At 51.8% G+C, this 15,801-nt stretch overlaps 1 protein-coding gene across 2 annotated transcripts in view; it reads right to left on the bottom strand.

Annotated features, from left to right (window-relative positions):
* LOC119101467 (glutamate receptor ionotropic, kainate 2) overlaps positions 1 to 15,801 on the bottom strand; it is a 67,548-nt gene that overhangs the window by 16,026 nt on the left and 35,721 nt on the right. For both annotated transcript variants that reach the window (XM_037224807.1, XM_037224808.1), the window contains 8 exons: positions 14,977 to 15,030; positions 14,621 to 14,785; positions 14,264 to 14,416; positions 12,322 to 12,525; positions 6,144 to 6,347; positions 3,208 to 3,312; positions 2,961 to 2,992; positions 1,575 to 1,800 (listed from right to left, as the gene is read on the bottom strand). In XM_037224807.1, the coding sequence (XP_037080702.1) occupies positions 1,575 to 1,800; positions 2,961 to 2,992; positions 3,208 to 3,312; positions 6,144 to 6,347; positions 12,322 to 12,525; positions 14,264 to 14,416; positions 14,621 to 14,785; positions 14,977 to 15,030 (1,143 nt within the window). The remainder of the gene's footprint in view (positions 1 to 1,574; positions 1,801 to 2,960; positions 2,993 to 3,207; positions 3,313 to 6,143; positions 6,348 to 12,321; positions 12,526 to 14,263; positions 14,417 to 14,620; positions 14,786 to 14,976; positions 15,031 to 15,801) is intronic.

The following is a 15,801-nucleotide window of genomic DNA, read 5'->3' as shown; positions in this document are numbered from 1 at the left end:
GGCACTGACACACGGCCAGCCACTCAGCCAGACCGAAAATCGATAGGATGCGGACAAGAGCAGGTGTTGACTGTAATATGAGGCGTTTGCAGCCGCTGTAATTTGAAGCTAATCGCCTACGGCAGCGAAACCCGCCGTCACAGCCTGAGCAGGAGGGTCGTGTGTGAGTGCGTACACTGGTTTGCCGGGTGCTGCAGTACGGGGGCCGGCAGGGTCTCGTGTAGCAAACTAACTGGAGAGGGGGTCATTTCTTAACCACTCAGCCAGCAGAAAGCTAGGTCATCCTGGAGCCAGCATCTCGGCCCCCGATAGGCTTAGGTGAGGGTTAAAATATTGAACATTTCACTCCCCTGAAATCGAAAAGTACTCCTACAGTTTGGCGAGCAGTTACGGTTTTATCTAACTGCTCGATACTTTCTTCCGTCACGTTGCAGCACAAATGTACTCTGCAAGTACCTTTCCATCAGTCCGATTTCCCCAGCACTTCCCAGACCCGTTTCCTCCGTTCCCATCACTAGCAAAACTTCGTTTGATCCCTGCATTCGCATGTATAAAAAATCCTTCGAATCTCAGCAGTACTTCGATCGCTTTCCATACCCTCATTTCTCGTGATCTCGACAGCGAGTTCAGCGGGAGCATATTCACGGTCCTGGAATGCGCACGTGCATCCATTGTACTCTTACCTTTCGTGAAGCCGATGCACAAATGTTTGTGTAATAGCCACATGCTCCCCTGCCTAATCTGCCAAGGCAACGCCACCCTGGCCCAGCGCCATTGTAGCAGGATCTCCTCGGTCTCCCTGCGTGGCTTGCTCACCCTTCCGACCATCCACTCTACGAACAAATGAACATTCCGTAAATGGATCTTCTATCTTCCTTAGAACACTTAACGTCATCCATTTTCATTCGGGCGGTAGACACAGGCCGCCATTAACCGAATAAATCCTCATCGCCCACTCGCTCCCTTGACTCGCTGGCGAACTCTTTTGAGTCTGAAGCGAGACCCCGGCGCAACAGATGAGAGCCGCCTAATCTTTGGGATTAAGGCCGGGCGCTTGGCGCAGTAGATGAGAGCCACCTTACCTTTGGGCTCAGATCGGACCTATGACGCAGCGGATGACAGATGTCTAACTTTGGGATTATGGCCGGGCGCTTGGCGCAGTAGATGAGAGCCACCTTACCTTTGGGTTCAGGTCCGACCCGTGACGCAGCTGATGACAGATGTCTAACTTTGGTATTAGGACCGGGCCTCTTACACAGAAGATGGCAGATGTCTGAATAAAGGATTAAAGCCGGGCTATTCACGCGGAAGATGACAGATGTCCAGCCTTAGTAATGAAACTGGGTCCCTGACGCAGCAGATGGCAGACAGATCTAACCTTGGGATTGAGGCCAGACCCCTGACGCAACAGATGATAGATGTCTAACCTTGGGATTGAGGCCGGACCCCTGACGCAACAGATGACAGATGTCTAACCTTGGGATTGAGGCCGGACCCCTGACGCGACAGGTGACAGATGTCTAACCTTGGGATTGAGGCCGGACCCCTGACGCAACAGATGACAGATGTCTAACCTTGGGATTGAGGCCGGACCCCTGACGCAACAGGGTGCCCGTGATGAACCAGAAGCTGTTGCTGACGCTGAACTGGTTTTCCACCACGTCGTTATCAGCGAAGCACGGGTGCGGGTTGTTCCACTCATACGGGCTGAAGCGCGCCATCACGAACATGGTGAAGGAGACGATAACGTAGGCGGCCATGACGTACAGCCAGATCTCCACAGCCAGCGGGTTCATGAAGCTGAGGGCGCGCAGACGGCGACAGGTTACGACTCGAGCATGCCATCGTGACCTGCATCAGGAGTCGTCCAAGGTGAGGGTGGCGAGCCCGATGGGAGCCCCTTTCGAGCCCTCTGGTGTGTGGCAGACCTCTGCCACACATCTCTGGTCTGGTCTGGTCAACCTCTGGCCTGGTGTGAGGCTAAAAGACGGTAACACGAATACATGACTATGCAACTAGCACGCATCACGAAAGATACGGACGTAGTCAGGGCTATAACTGCTAGATACGAAAGGATCTGGAACAGCTCATCTCTATTGGGATCATGGGTATCTGAAATGTTACAATGAATTACAGGCCGAGAGCTAGAGGCAAGGAAAAGCGACAATAAGTTACAACTGCGCGTTGTGTACGTCGCATGCGCTTAAAAAACACGATGTGCACCGATTGGTGGGGGAACAATCAGCCATTAAATAAAATGGCAATTGTAATGTCCTGCAATGCCGACATTCACTGAGCATTATTGATGCCGTATGATAATGCTGTAAGTTGTGAGCAGGTTGAAACAGAGAGCACCACTCGACAGAGACCGTCCTTCGGGCGTGCGGGTGAGCGCGGCGCAACAGATGGGAGCCGGTGGCGGTCGCGCTTGTCGGGTGCGAAGTGCGCCTGAACGTACGGCCGGACTGACTGGTGCTCACCTGAGCAGACGGCCGGACCGACTGGTGCTCACCTGAGCAGACGGCCGGACCGACTGGTGCTCACCTGAACAGAAGGCTGGACCGACTGGTGCTCACCTGAACATGCGGCCGGACCGACTGGTGCTCACCTGAACAGGTGGGCAGACCGACTGGTGCTCACCTGAACAGACGGCCGGACCGACTGGTGCTCACCTGAGCAGACGGCCGGACCGACTGGTGCTCACCTGAACAGAAGGCTGGACCGACTGGTGCTCACCTGAACATGCGGCCGGACCGACTGGTGCTCACCTGAACAGGTGGGCAGACCGACTGGTGCTCACCTGAACAGAAGGCTGGACCGACTGGTGCTCACCTGAACAGATGGGCGGACAGACTGGTGCTCAACTGAACAGACGGCCGGACCTACTAGTGCTCACCTGAACAGATGGACTGACTTACTGGCGCTCACGTGAACAGACGGCAGGACTGACTGATGCTCACCTGAACAGACGAGTGGGCTGACTCTTGGGCACCTGCGGCAAACAGAACGCCTCTGTCAAGACCTTGGGAGCCGTCGCCAAGATGCTGTCTGTTGTTATCCAACATATTTTAAGCTGTTCCATGGGCTGTTCTGTTCCATGGGCTAACAATTTGAGACTGCATTGAGCGTTCTTGTAAACAGCGAATCGCTAAGCTCAGAGGGCATCGATGAACGACGTGCAGAATGCTACAAGCCACGTCAACCCACCTTGAACAGGATACTAATGCCCAGGTTCATAAAAGGCTTGGTGAAGTCGACCACACTCTCCCTGGCGTAGTTGATAGTCATCGAAGCCACAGCCAGATCCGCCTTCTGTCAATCAGAGAAGGAGCACAGCGTCTCAGGCGCGGGCAGGAGAGCGTCTCGCCTCGTCCCGCACCGTCTCACGTGCGGGCAGGCGAGCGTCTCGCCTCGTCCCGCACCGTCTCGGGCGCGGGCAGGCGAGCGCCTCGCCTCGTCCCGCACCGCCTCAGGTGCGGGCAGGAGAACGTCTCACCTCGTCCCACATCCCTCACATCCTGTGCGTGGGAACTGTGGTGCTCGTAGCGCGGTGGTCAGGCTGCGAGTCTGGGAAACCAGAGGTGCGGAGTTCGGGATATCAGAAGTTCGATTGTCCGTGGTGCCCACCCTTCCTGCTAGGGTCACAATTAAGCGACACCGTATAGGCTCAGTAAGGGAGTGCGCCGAAAAGCCCCGATGACGACGGGTGAATGGTAACTTTTACACATTTTACGTGATGAGTTAGGCGAGGCCTTAGTATAACGAATGACCAATAGCCTTTTTCATGATGGATTCATACACTGGCAAACTTTTTTGAAACAATTTCTATGCAGTTTAAGTATGTAACAAACTCTCTGCCGAGGAAAGGATTGTTTCGTACAATTCCATTTCTCCAGCACATGCTTTCAATTCATCCAAATTCTAGAAAAAAAAATACTGGCAATCAATCAGCAATGTCAGCCTGGTAATCAGCAATGTGCATCGGTCGAGGGCGTTGGATGCTGGCTGTGTCAACACTTTACATGGGTGCTGTGCGGAGCAAGACGGGCTCTCAGGGTCATTTCATTCATGTATCACTCATCTTGGATCGCGTTAGGGCAATGTGAATCCGCTAAGTACTTTAAGTAAGCTTTGTATGTACTGAAAGTAAGCTCTGTAAGCACTGCATACCTATGGACAAGGACGCTACAAGGATACAGGGTTTTTTGTAGCGTCTGCATCAGACATGCCAAGGAATGTTTTTAAAATGTTCAGAAAAGCTTCGGTAGGAACAGACTTGTCATCACATGTGTCCATAAAAACAATCTGCCTATAGCAAGCTAAACAACAGTTTTATCAAATTATGCGTCTTTACAAACATGCTTTCAAATCCCCGCCAAACATTTCTAGACAACAATGGCTGATAAAAGACATGCTGTTAGAAAAAAATGTTGATTTTTAAAAAGTTTTTAAGGTTTTGCACCGTGATCCGTCTTAAAAACGGCTAGTCGTTCCGAATATTGTCGCCGTCTGGTGCATCAGTATATACCCAACGTTGTAGTCCGCTAGTTCTCCGGGTGTCGTCAAGTGTTATTGCGGAGAAGGATCGAATGAAACTTACCTTTGTTGTGGGGGACGGGGCATGATGAGAATCACAGGATGCGGAACCCTGACCTAGGATCGAAACAAGACAAAGCGGGGGATTTCCTTTCCCCAGTTTCCCCAATTGTACCCAAGATGAAATGCAATTCCCGGTTAGATCAGTGGTAGATTGCTGGAATCGTAATCAGAATATCATGGTTTAAATCCCAGCAATTCCAATGCGAAAATCCAAGTAGAGAAGCGTGCTTGGCTGCAAAACAAGCATATTCCCGAACCCAGCACCCAAAGACAGTTGATGCCGTCAGGAGAATTATCTGGTCGAAACTTTGTGTGCCCAGAAGAGGGTAGCCTGAGTTTTGGGAAGGGTGGAGGTGGGGGGTAGGCGTACAAGATTGACAAAGGGCTACCTGATGGTGAAAGGTGCTCAAAAGGTGCTGAAAGGACCCTTCCCGAAATGAAGTACTGGGCGTAGTCCATTTGATTTCAGGAGAATGCGGTCTTCAGATAATTTTTCCTTGAACCGAACAAGAAGTTAAAAGCGGCCGGAAGATGTAATTCCGTTTGTATCTTGAAATCGATAAGGTGAAGGAAGCAAGCGGTAAATGACCGTATAGAATAAACCACTGTGCTGATCGCTTTATAATGGTTCAGTATGTCCGCTTTCAAGCGATAGCGCTCAGCAGCCTTGTCGGAATTTTTGCTGGGTTCTACAGAGATATTGAGCACCCCGTGAACTTCCACTATTTATCGAAATGGTACCAAAATACGCTTTGACATGGCCAGCCCATGTTTGTCTGGGGTGTTTAAACTTCGGTCAGAAATGAAATTGAAACCAACTGTATGATGTTAGGCACATACTCGCTTGCAAACCTCACATTTAAAACCCGAGGCCCGGCATTGCTTCTCCGTAGCTCATGCTTTGTCGGCCCCACGGTTAACACTAAGCGGCAGCCGACGAGTGAACGAAAATCATGACGTGTCTGAAAGAAGCACCGTTAGAACGCGTAGAACACCAATTAGTAGGCTTAAAATGTAGATCGAGTGTATATTTCACCTCCACAATTTTCTACATTTATGACAGCAAAGCATGAGCATTTCCAGTGACTGATGATGAATGACTGACATGACCAGTGAACCGATGCTGGGTTCTGGTGGTGAACCATGGTAAGTAAATATTTACAAGTTTATGCTTTCGTGTTGCTGTGGCTAAACAGCTGTTTAGAGAGCATTCTTAAAGATATAAAGGTGAAAGATTCGGCCCACTCTAAGATTTGAATGATGTGAATTTATCTTGAAAACCCCCCTGAAACATAATATCTCGCGGCCGTTCTCGCACGTCCGACGCCCGTCGGTCGGCCGGGCGGAGCCCCTCCGCCGCCTGGCCGCTCGCCTTCAGTTGTTTGGCTGTCCATCGACGCACTTTACTGCTAAAATTATCTGTGCTTTTCAAGCCCCGCGGAAAACGGCACGGATACGACTTGCCCGCGGCGAGGGAGCCCCAGACCATCTGGTCGGAGGCCCAACGCCTGAGTGTCTCTGCCAGCTGGCCTCGGACGGCTCACCTTGTCCATGAGGCGTCGCACGACGCCGTTCCACTGGCCCGTCTCGGCGTCCTGGTAACCGAACACGCCCTCGGGCGCCAACTCCAGCCGGTACCGGAACCCAACCATCTCAGCCACGCGCGCCAGCAGGTCCACGCAGAAGCCCTCGAACCTGCTGTTGCCCGTCAGGTTGGCGTTGCTGCTCAGCATGACGAACGGCCGCTCCTGCCGGAGGGGTCTCACAGGAACCGGGCACGCGCGTCGCTCAAACAGCGCTGATGGCAGTGGTGTTGGGGATGGCGATGCTGTTGCTGGAGGTCATTGCACAAATATCGCAAGTTTTCCTACGGTTGCAAAGGGTTTTTCAATGGATGAGCTAGAAACTGTGCCATCACTTAAAACATGTAATTATCATGCATCACTTACAACATTTAGTTCAAATAATCTGGACCAGCTGGACTGGGCTGGACCAGATGCTGAAATTCAGTCTGTGTAGTGCTATGCAATGTACTTATTTGTAAGTGTAAAACTAAGCTTGCATGACTTTCTCAACAGAGATGTTGATAATGAAAGGCAGATAGGTACAGACTGTTAACCGAATGAGTTCGCGGAATGGCCATCTTAATGGAATCATCAATGATTTGACATGCAATGGAAATCGATGTTAGTATTAAATGGCGAAAATCTTGATGTTTTATGGTGATGAGCTAGGAGTTGCCACGTTGAAAATAACCCACCTTCATTATGTCATGAGAAAGTGGTGGACAACATCTTCAAAGATATTGAAGAAGCTCGATATTTTGAACCAATGTTGACGGCCAGTTTTCTTCACATGAACTGATTAACACCGCTCCAATATATCTTGCACTCACCGCACAAAGTGCGCTGATTATATTCCCCGATGCCTTGCGTGTGGTTCCACAATCTTGCAGATATATTGCCAAGTTGCCCTTTAAATCGTCCCGTCCCACAATGTGCTTAGTCGGTTCCTATAGCTCCACTGGTTAGGGCGCATGCCTTCTGATTCACGGACCTGTGACGGGGGTGGGCACCAGTCACTTTAGCCGCTCCCTTTTTGTCCCCGACTGGGTCCCTGAGTGGCTTCAACGGGATGTGGGACACTGCACACGTTGCAGATTTCACTGGATTTTTCGGGAATCGTTTCGCTGGAATCCAGACCAGCCTTAAACTGCTATGCTGTGCCTTTGATGTGAAAAAGTGCGACAAGGACACTTGCCGCTGTTGAGGGGAACATGAATTAACTGCTATATGGGCAGCCGCATGTTGCAGTCAATTGTTCTTCATCTCAATGCAGGTTTTATCACGTAAAAAACTTGTCGAAATTGGCAGCCTGGGTCAATATATGAATGAGATGGCATGTAAAAAACAACGTGTCTATGTTTTTAGTTTGCTAATAGTTGTGATATTCGTATCTGTATTTTTTCGGCCCACTTTTCCGTTTCTGTTTATATGCATTGCGGGGGGCCAGAGAAGAGGCGGGGAACTCCAGTTGGCACTAAGGGATCATATTCCCCCCCCCCCCCCCCAGCACACCTGGAAGTACATCAGATAACGTCCCTGCCTGCAACGCGCGCAGTTGCTGCGCTAAATGAAGACATTTAGATGTGTGAAGAGAAACTAGGGTTCTTTATAACTGACTTTAGGTTCAGTTAACGAGCAGCCATTTTTATTCTACTACGCAACAAGACGCCAACAAACTTAAGAAATCTACATGATATTCCTTTGCACGATGCCGTAGACAAACTTCTACTCTTCGCTATCAAAGTATCCACGACGCCATCCAGGACTGGGGTCTTGTGCCAAAGTGGAGATAAGCGAGCGGAAATTTTGCCTACAAAGTTGCATGCTTGGCTTCAGGCTTTATGATAAAATGTAAGTGTTGTGAATGAGATGTATCACCAAGGCCGTTCTTCCGTTTATCAGCCTTGTGGCAAAGGCGTAGGGTTGACTTCCATTCGCGTGGACGCGACATCTATTGCCTGCTGAAAGCGTCTGTTCCGCTATACTCAGACTATGCGGCGCAGCATACCTTCCAGGCACCCACCTGCAGGAGCGTAAGCCCAGTCTAGGCAGCTGGGGTCTGTCATGCATGTGTGAAACACCTGGACTATATCTCATAGGTTTCACATGCCACAAGTGTGAGACATATTCTAAGGCGCTGCTTAAATATAGAGCGCCTTAATATTATATACAAATTTGTTTTAAATATTATATAAGGCGTCTCTCTATCTTTCTCACTCTCTCTCTCTCTCTCTCTCTCTCCTCTCTCTCTCTCTCTCTCTCTTCTCCTCCTCTCTCCCTCTCTCGGCTCTCTCTCTCTCTCTCTCTCTCTCTCTCTCTCCTCTCTCCTCCTCTCTCTCTCCTCTCCTCTCTCTCTCTCTCTATCTCTCTCTCTCTCTCTCTCTCTCTCTCTCTCTCTCTCTCTCTCTCTCTCTCTCTCTCGTCTCTCTCTCTCGCCGCTGTTTCTTCCGCTCGCCCGAGTTGCCCATCACCGAAGCGTCCGCCGGGCCAGGCGGACTGGCGCCCGGCCGCCGAATGCACGTGTAATGCCGGTCCGCGCTGGGGATAGCGGGGAAGCGATGCGCGGCCGGTGTTGTGTGTGTGTGTGTGTGTGTGTGTGTGTGTGTGTGTGTGTGTGTGTGGTGTGTGTGTGGTGTGTGTGTGTGTGTGTGTTGTGTGTGTGTGTGTGTGTGTGTTGTGTGTGTGGTGTGTGGTGTGTTGGGTGTGTTGTGTGTGTGGTGTGTGTGGTGTGTGGGTGTGTGTGGTGTGTGTTGTGTGTGTGTGTGTGTGTGTGTGTGTGTGTGTGTGTGTGTGTGTGTGTGTGTGTGTGTGTGTGTGTGTGTGTTGTGTGTGTGTGTGTGGTGTGTGTGTGTGTGTGTGTGTGTGTGTTGTGTGTGTGTGGTGTGTGTTGTGGTGGTGTGTGTGTGTGTGTGTGTGTGTGTGTTGTGTGTGTGTGTGTGTGTGTGTGTGGTGTGTGTGTGGTGTGTGTGTGTGTGTGTGTGTGGTGTGTGTGTGTGTTGTGTGTGTGTGTGTGTGGTGTGTGTGTGTGTGGGTGTGTGTGTTGTGTGTGTGTGTGTGTGTGTGTGTGTGTGTGTGTGTGTGTGTGTGTGTGTGTGTGTGTGTGTTGCAGACCCGCGCTTGGATAAGTGACTAATAGCAACGGTCGACGCCGGTCCGGTGTGAACTACCGAGGGGGTCAGCTAAAGAAGGAGAGCAGATGTTCGCGACAGGCAGGCGCGGGTGGTATTCGGTTTTAATGTAGATCAAGCCTGCTGTGTGTCTGCCTTTTTCATCAAAATATTTAAAGGGAATTGTATTTGAACGTACCTGAACTTCACATTTGAACATAGTGAAGCAAACATCATATATGATAAAATAAGCTCGCTCATAACTATTGATATAATTATAAGTGGAAAAGATTGCTCTAGAGAGCACAATTTCTCTGTTTAGTAAATTAACTCATCAATACGTTATGGTTTGGCTACGCTATCTTACCTTGCACAACACACATCTTCGCGGGCGTATAGCTCAGAAACTAGGGTAATTAGATCTTAATTGAACTGCAACGAATGATCCTCTAGATGGCTATTCCGGTTAAAAACCCCATACAAGTGTGAAACACTTCCCTTTGCGCGTATAGGCAACAGCAGATAGACAGCAATTACAGCGCGCAATTTTACATATGAAAGCCGACACGGGAACGGCAAGGCACACTGGCGGCACAGAGAGCGCAGGAGTTGGCCAATGCTGGATATCGTGCTCTTGCGCATGCTTCCACGATAAAATAGTGTTCTTAAGACAACGCACCGCATTTTAGTACTTCCGGAGAGTTTATAAATGCTAATTTCGAGCGCGTGCATTCCTTCTTTCGCGTGATCGAACGTCGTGACGCTGCTACGAGACGGCAGCAGTGCTAAACAAAATTCACCTTCACCAATTCACCAATTTACCAGTGCTAAAAAACATTCACCGGGGAAAATTGAAGTGGTTGCATGGCACTAACGACTGCATGTCTCTGGGGAGTGCGGAAAATATGCAGGTTTATTGTTGGAGTGTCTCAATGCACGGCTATTTCCAGTCTACTGAGCACTCTCTGTCCATTCATATTACTGACTGTGACGCGAATGCAGATTAAATGATGCTGGGTGACGGTTCATTTCCTTCACGAGTGATGGGTCATTATCGACGCGCAACGCAAAAAAGGCAGTGTCAGCCACATCGGTGAAGAGGGCGGGTGTGGCTGGCGGTCACGGGTGTCGCTCAAGCCATGCCAACTGTCCTTAACGTCCGCGCTTAACCATTCAAAGATGTCAGTCCCGACTGCCGGTTGGTGTGTCACGCCAACATTTCTCAGTATTCTCCACTCGTGCCGGCAAGCACGCGGACCAATGAGCCTGCATCATTTGTCACGCGGACCCTCAGGGAAACGTTTAGCTCTATGAACAGCCACGCCTCGGCCGGGCGGGCGGCTGTCGCCAGCTACGCCTCTGGCGGCGGCGGCGGCGGCGGCGGCGGTGGCGGCAGGGATAGTCACGGCCTCCACTAATGACCTGGTTATTCGTCCCTGCGCGTGCGGCATTGTCCGCCCGCACCCGGCATCCAGACGACATCCCCTGAGCTTCCGCCCAGCTCAGCAAGAAATCGGTGGACGTGACGGGACTGGCTAAATCACGCGTGAAAGCGCCTCATGGGACGCTTACTGGGGGCGCCTTCTACGCCTGATGAGGCGCTTAATGATGGTGCCATCTACGCCTCATGGGACGCTTAATGATGGTGCCGGCTGTGCATGATAAGACCCTCAATGATGGTGTCAGCTACGCCTCATGGGACGCTTAATGATGGTGTCATCTACGCCTCATGGTATGCTTAATGATGGCGTCACCTACGCCTCATGAGACGCTGACTGATGGTGTCATCTACGCATCATGAGCGTAAATGACCATATAATCATGCATTCGATATGCATGGCCTATGATGTGTTATAGCTCGTAGATCATACTTGACCAAGCTGCAGCGCGGGTGGATTTCTCTTGTCACATTGCAGCTATATGGCCGCAATGCGAGGAAAAATAAACACCGATTAACTTGAAACGCGAAGACAAAATTCCAAGTGGTTGCGGTTGAGCAATTTGAACTGGAAGTCAACGACAACAAGTATTTTTGGTGAAACGGCTGTGCAGTGAAATGTACCCTTGAAATACTTTTCAATAAAGGCTCGAACGATAACAAGGATATTGGAAAGGTGGTTTCATGATATTTTTCCAGTATTGTGACATTTCATTAGCCCATGCCCTATGTTGCAGCCTGACAACACTTCCAGTTGATGTCTTTTCCAAAATATATCACCACCACAGACTCTGTACTAACTGCAGAAAGGGGCAGCAGGCAAGCACGACTTGGCCATGCTGCGTGTCCAGCCCAGTTATGAAAACTCTTGTGTTTGGTGGTCGCCTTGCTGAGTTAGTGATTGAAAGTTTACAAAGCAACAAAAAGTTGGTTAACGGTCTCGTCTATAATGCACCTTCGACACACTGCAGTCGGCACCGGCCAGCGCAGCCGTCTGTGCCGTCACCACAGGCCGCACGCGTCGCCCGGGCGGGGTGCCAGCGAACAGGGCGGGAGCGGCAGGGCGTTGCGGACAGAGTATCAGCGGACAGGGTGTCAGCGGACAGGGTGTCAGCAGACAGGGTGTTAGCGGACAGGGCGTCAGCGGCAGGGCGTCAGCGGCAGGCCGCCAGCGGACAGAGTATCAGCGGACGCGGACAGGGTGTCAGCGGACAGGGCGTCAGCGGCAGGGCGTCAGCGGACAGAGGATCAGCGGACAGGGTGTCAGCGGACAGGGTGTCAGCAGACAGGGTGTTAGCGGACAGGGCATCAGCGGACAGAGAGTCAGCGGACAGAGTATCAGCGGACAGGGTGTCAACGGACAGGGCGTCAGCGGCAGGGCGTCAGCAGACAGGGCGTCAGCGGATAGGGTGTTAGCGGATAGGGTGTCTGCGCTGTGCCCGGCGCCCGCCAGACCGAGCACATGCCGAGCCGGCCCTTGGCATGGCCTGCGCTCCTCCAGAGCGCCCTGGTTCCGCCACGATCCCTCTCATCCTCTCTCCCATCTAATCCGACAGCCAGGACGGTCCCTCTCAGGTCAAGGCCGTACAGCGCCGTGGTGACGGGGTCTTACCAGTATGGTGGTGACAAGCAGGGTGACGTTAGGCACGCTGGCGCCGAAGAAGGCTGTCTTGTTGGTCAGCACGATGCCGTCTTGCCGGCTCCACCAGCCGACCTTGCGCATGCCGGCATCGGTCAGCTTGAGCATGTGGAGGTGGAGTGCGGAACGGCGGCCCTCGGTGAACTGCACGGCCCCGGTCAGTCCAGCCACCCGCACCTGAGCGGCACAGCGGCGGGTCTCAGTGAACGCACGGCCCCGGTCAGTCCAGCCACCCGCACCTGAGCGGCACAACGGCGGCCCTCGGTAAACTACACAGCCCCGGTCAGTCCAGCCACCCGCACCTGAGCGGCACAGCGGCGGGCCTCAGTGAACTGCACGGCCCGGTCAGTCCAGCCAGCCGCACCTGAGCGGCACAGCGGCGGCGCCAGGCGGACTGTCATCCCTGCCGTCCTCAGCGGAGGAGATGGGTGCACTGTTATCCCGGCCGTCCTCAGAGAAAGCGCCAGGTTTACTGTCATCCCAATGCATTGCCGAGCGCAAATCCACCTCAAATCACCCTTGTTATGCTGGCTTTCTTTTTTCGGCATGATATGTCACACCTGATCGCACACTTCTACCACGATGCTTTTAGCAAGGGCGCTCAAAAAGCAGCGCAGACAACGCGTAAGGACTTGAAAGGCACTGACATTACACATGGACGGTGTAATATTACCAGTTAGTGTTTGTTACCTTTGTTCCCCATGCGTATGATGACTGTGTGCGTGTTTGTGACGGGAAGGGGGGGGGGGGGGGCAGCATTGACGTCGTCTGTTGTTCTGGCTGAGACAGCGGCTATGACGTCACACCCGCCCGCGCCCGCTGCTGATCCCGTCTGGCGGCGCCGGGCCTCCCCTCGGGATCACACGGGCCGTCGCCGCCACCCGGTGACGTAATTGGCCCCGAGTCAGCTGGCTGTCTGAAGCGGCGGGGCAGAGCTGGAGGCGAACAGCACTCCCGGGACCTCAGCACCGTCACTTGGCGTGTGCTGCTTTGCTTTTACAAAGGCGATGTTCACGTACGCAGCCGGCTGTGTGTTTTCTATGGTGATACAACTCTAATATGCACCGCTTAAGGGGAGTATGTCGCATTTTTTGTGCGTTTTACTCACAGATCAGACGTACTTAATTTGGTCGGTAATACCCGATTTGTCGATATCCTGAACAGCTTATCACTTACATCTGAACTAGCCGCTCCAGTGAAAGAAGTGCCAGTGAACGCCTGCTCACTACTATGAAAGGGAATACTTTTTATTTGCTTTACTTTTCCCAATATCTATGTTATATAATACATGCTGTGAAAGTTTGGGAGACACTACATGGGCAAAAAGAGAAAAGAATATGAAGGCTTTGCCACGCGAATTAAACAACACGTCAAATTGTGACAACGATTTTTCTTCTGTGGCGTTTATCACATTGACTCTTTTCGAAGGGCACGTTGGCTCTGGAAATCGTCATTTACTTGGATGTTCAGCTCGTTGCAAGGCCGTATTTTTTAAAGCTGATATTAGTACACCAGTGACACATCATATGGTCTAGTGACGCTCAAATGTCCAAACTTCCGCCAACGCATTTCTTGCCACATGTCTTCGCCGCCCGCTGCGCTACAAGCGTCATCCAATGAGAAACATTCATTTCTACCTACCCCATTCACACCCATTAATGACGAAGTACGTTCTGAGTGCCGCACGTCAGGTAAGTATACCATGAGCCTGATTGGTGATGTTCGCGAGTCGCTTTTTCTCTTCATCATACCAATTCACCAACCCATTTTGAACGAGACCGACGTTGAGTTCCCAACTATAGTCGCTGAGACTACAACGAACGTCTACTTGACTCCCGCTTGAGCGTCTTGTGTGCATCAAGATCCCCCATTCCAGAAGCGGGAGCCACTGAGTCCGGCTAAGGCGGCCGCTTACCGAGCTTAGAAAGTTGTAGAGGCTGAGGCCGGCTGGCCAGGCCACCAGGCGCTCGCAGGTGACATTAGGCGGCGCCAGCGGACCGTCGACGCCCAGCGCGTGCAGACCGTGCGCGAACACGCTCACGCTGTCGATCATGAGTGCCGTCTCCGCCTGCGGGCGAGCGCTGGTCAGCCGCCGACTGGTGCTGTGAAACGGCACGCACTTCTGACATCTGTCGCCTTGGGCGGAGCCTGATCACACGGCGCTGTTGGACAGCGCTGGCGCAGCGGCAGCCGGCCGGTCTCCGACAAAGCCTGATGACGCTGCGCTCCCTCCTAGAACATGCTAAAGCAGTAGCTGCCGGTCGGCACGCACCTCGATGACGCCGTGCTGCTGGACCATGCCGGAGCCAACCGGCTGGAAGTGCTCCATGGCCTCCACGGCGTCGCGCACCCACGGCGCCTCCGAGTCGACCAGACGGAACGCCGTCATGTTCACCAGGTTGTACCGGAAGTCTTCCAAGTCGAAGCCTTCCGCGTCCTGGAAATCATACGAGCATCATTTTGATTTTCGCCTTTTTGTTCAGCTGTTGTTTTATCATTCAAACGCTCTGCATGGTATTTTACAAAAGATGGACTTTTGTTTAATGACAAGGCCACTGCAACAAACGTGCACATGAAGTTGTGTTAAGTTTATGTCTCGTCTTACAAAGGAAGTAAGTGTCCACTTACAAAGGAAGTGAAGAGATAATGGTAGCGATAGTCGTTCATCTGAAGCTGCAGCAACTGGAAACAGTTGGACACATTATGATCGTCGGCGACAGACACCTGCTTCTGCCTCTGCTCAGCAAGTGTTGACCAACTGTATCAAAAACAGGTACAAGTGGGACGTGCTAAGCAGGCTTGTACTCATTATACCGGCATCTAACCTAGCAGTGACGGGAGAGGTTTCGATGCCTATTACAAATAATGTCGGGTCGCAAAATGGCTACGTTTTTGTCATATTTGCAGCCAACAAAAGACAAAACGCACGCCAAAAGAAACCGCGCCCCTTACAAGTACACGCTGCCCACAAACAGAGCCCGACACGCACACGGAGCGCGCCCGTTTGTTGGCGTCCGCGGCGATCAATGCCGAATCAGTCAGCCGACAGAACGGTGGCATAACTGGCAACCACAGCCGGAACGAATAGAAATGGGACACTTGCCAAATGAAGCCTGGCTGGGAAGATGGCCGCAGTGTGATGATAAGAGCCGCTTTTATTACGTGCTCTTTTGGAAGTGTGCCCAGGCTTAGTGAGACAGCATAATACACTAGGGTAGAAACAGAGGGGCAACTTTCAAGAAGGGACAGTCAGAAGACGCATGTTGAAAGGCATGGAAGTCTCTCATAGTCGCTCTCTTCAGATGCTATTTCGCTCCCACAAGCTATCATCGATCTAGATCAAAAGGTTTTCTGCGATGAAGGATGCCATCGTTATGGTTTCGCACTATATAATTCATGGCATGGGAGCCATGCTGTCCGGCTGCGTCACGGACATACGTGTATGAGGTATTC

Source organism: Pollicipes pollicipes, unplaced genomic scaffold, assembly GCF_011947565.3.
Source record: "Pollicipes pollicipes isolate AB1234 unplaced genomic scaffold, Ppol_2.1 Scaffold_4881;HRSCAF=5763_pilon_pilon_pilon, whole genome shotgun sequence".
Lineage (NCBI taxonomy): Eukaryota > Metazoa > Arthropoda > Thecostraca > Pollicipedomorpha > Pollicipedidae > Pollicipes > Pollicipes pollicipes.
The sequence above is the reverse complement of the archived record's forward strand: the minus strand, read 5'-3'. Positions and strand labels throughout refer to the sequence as shown.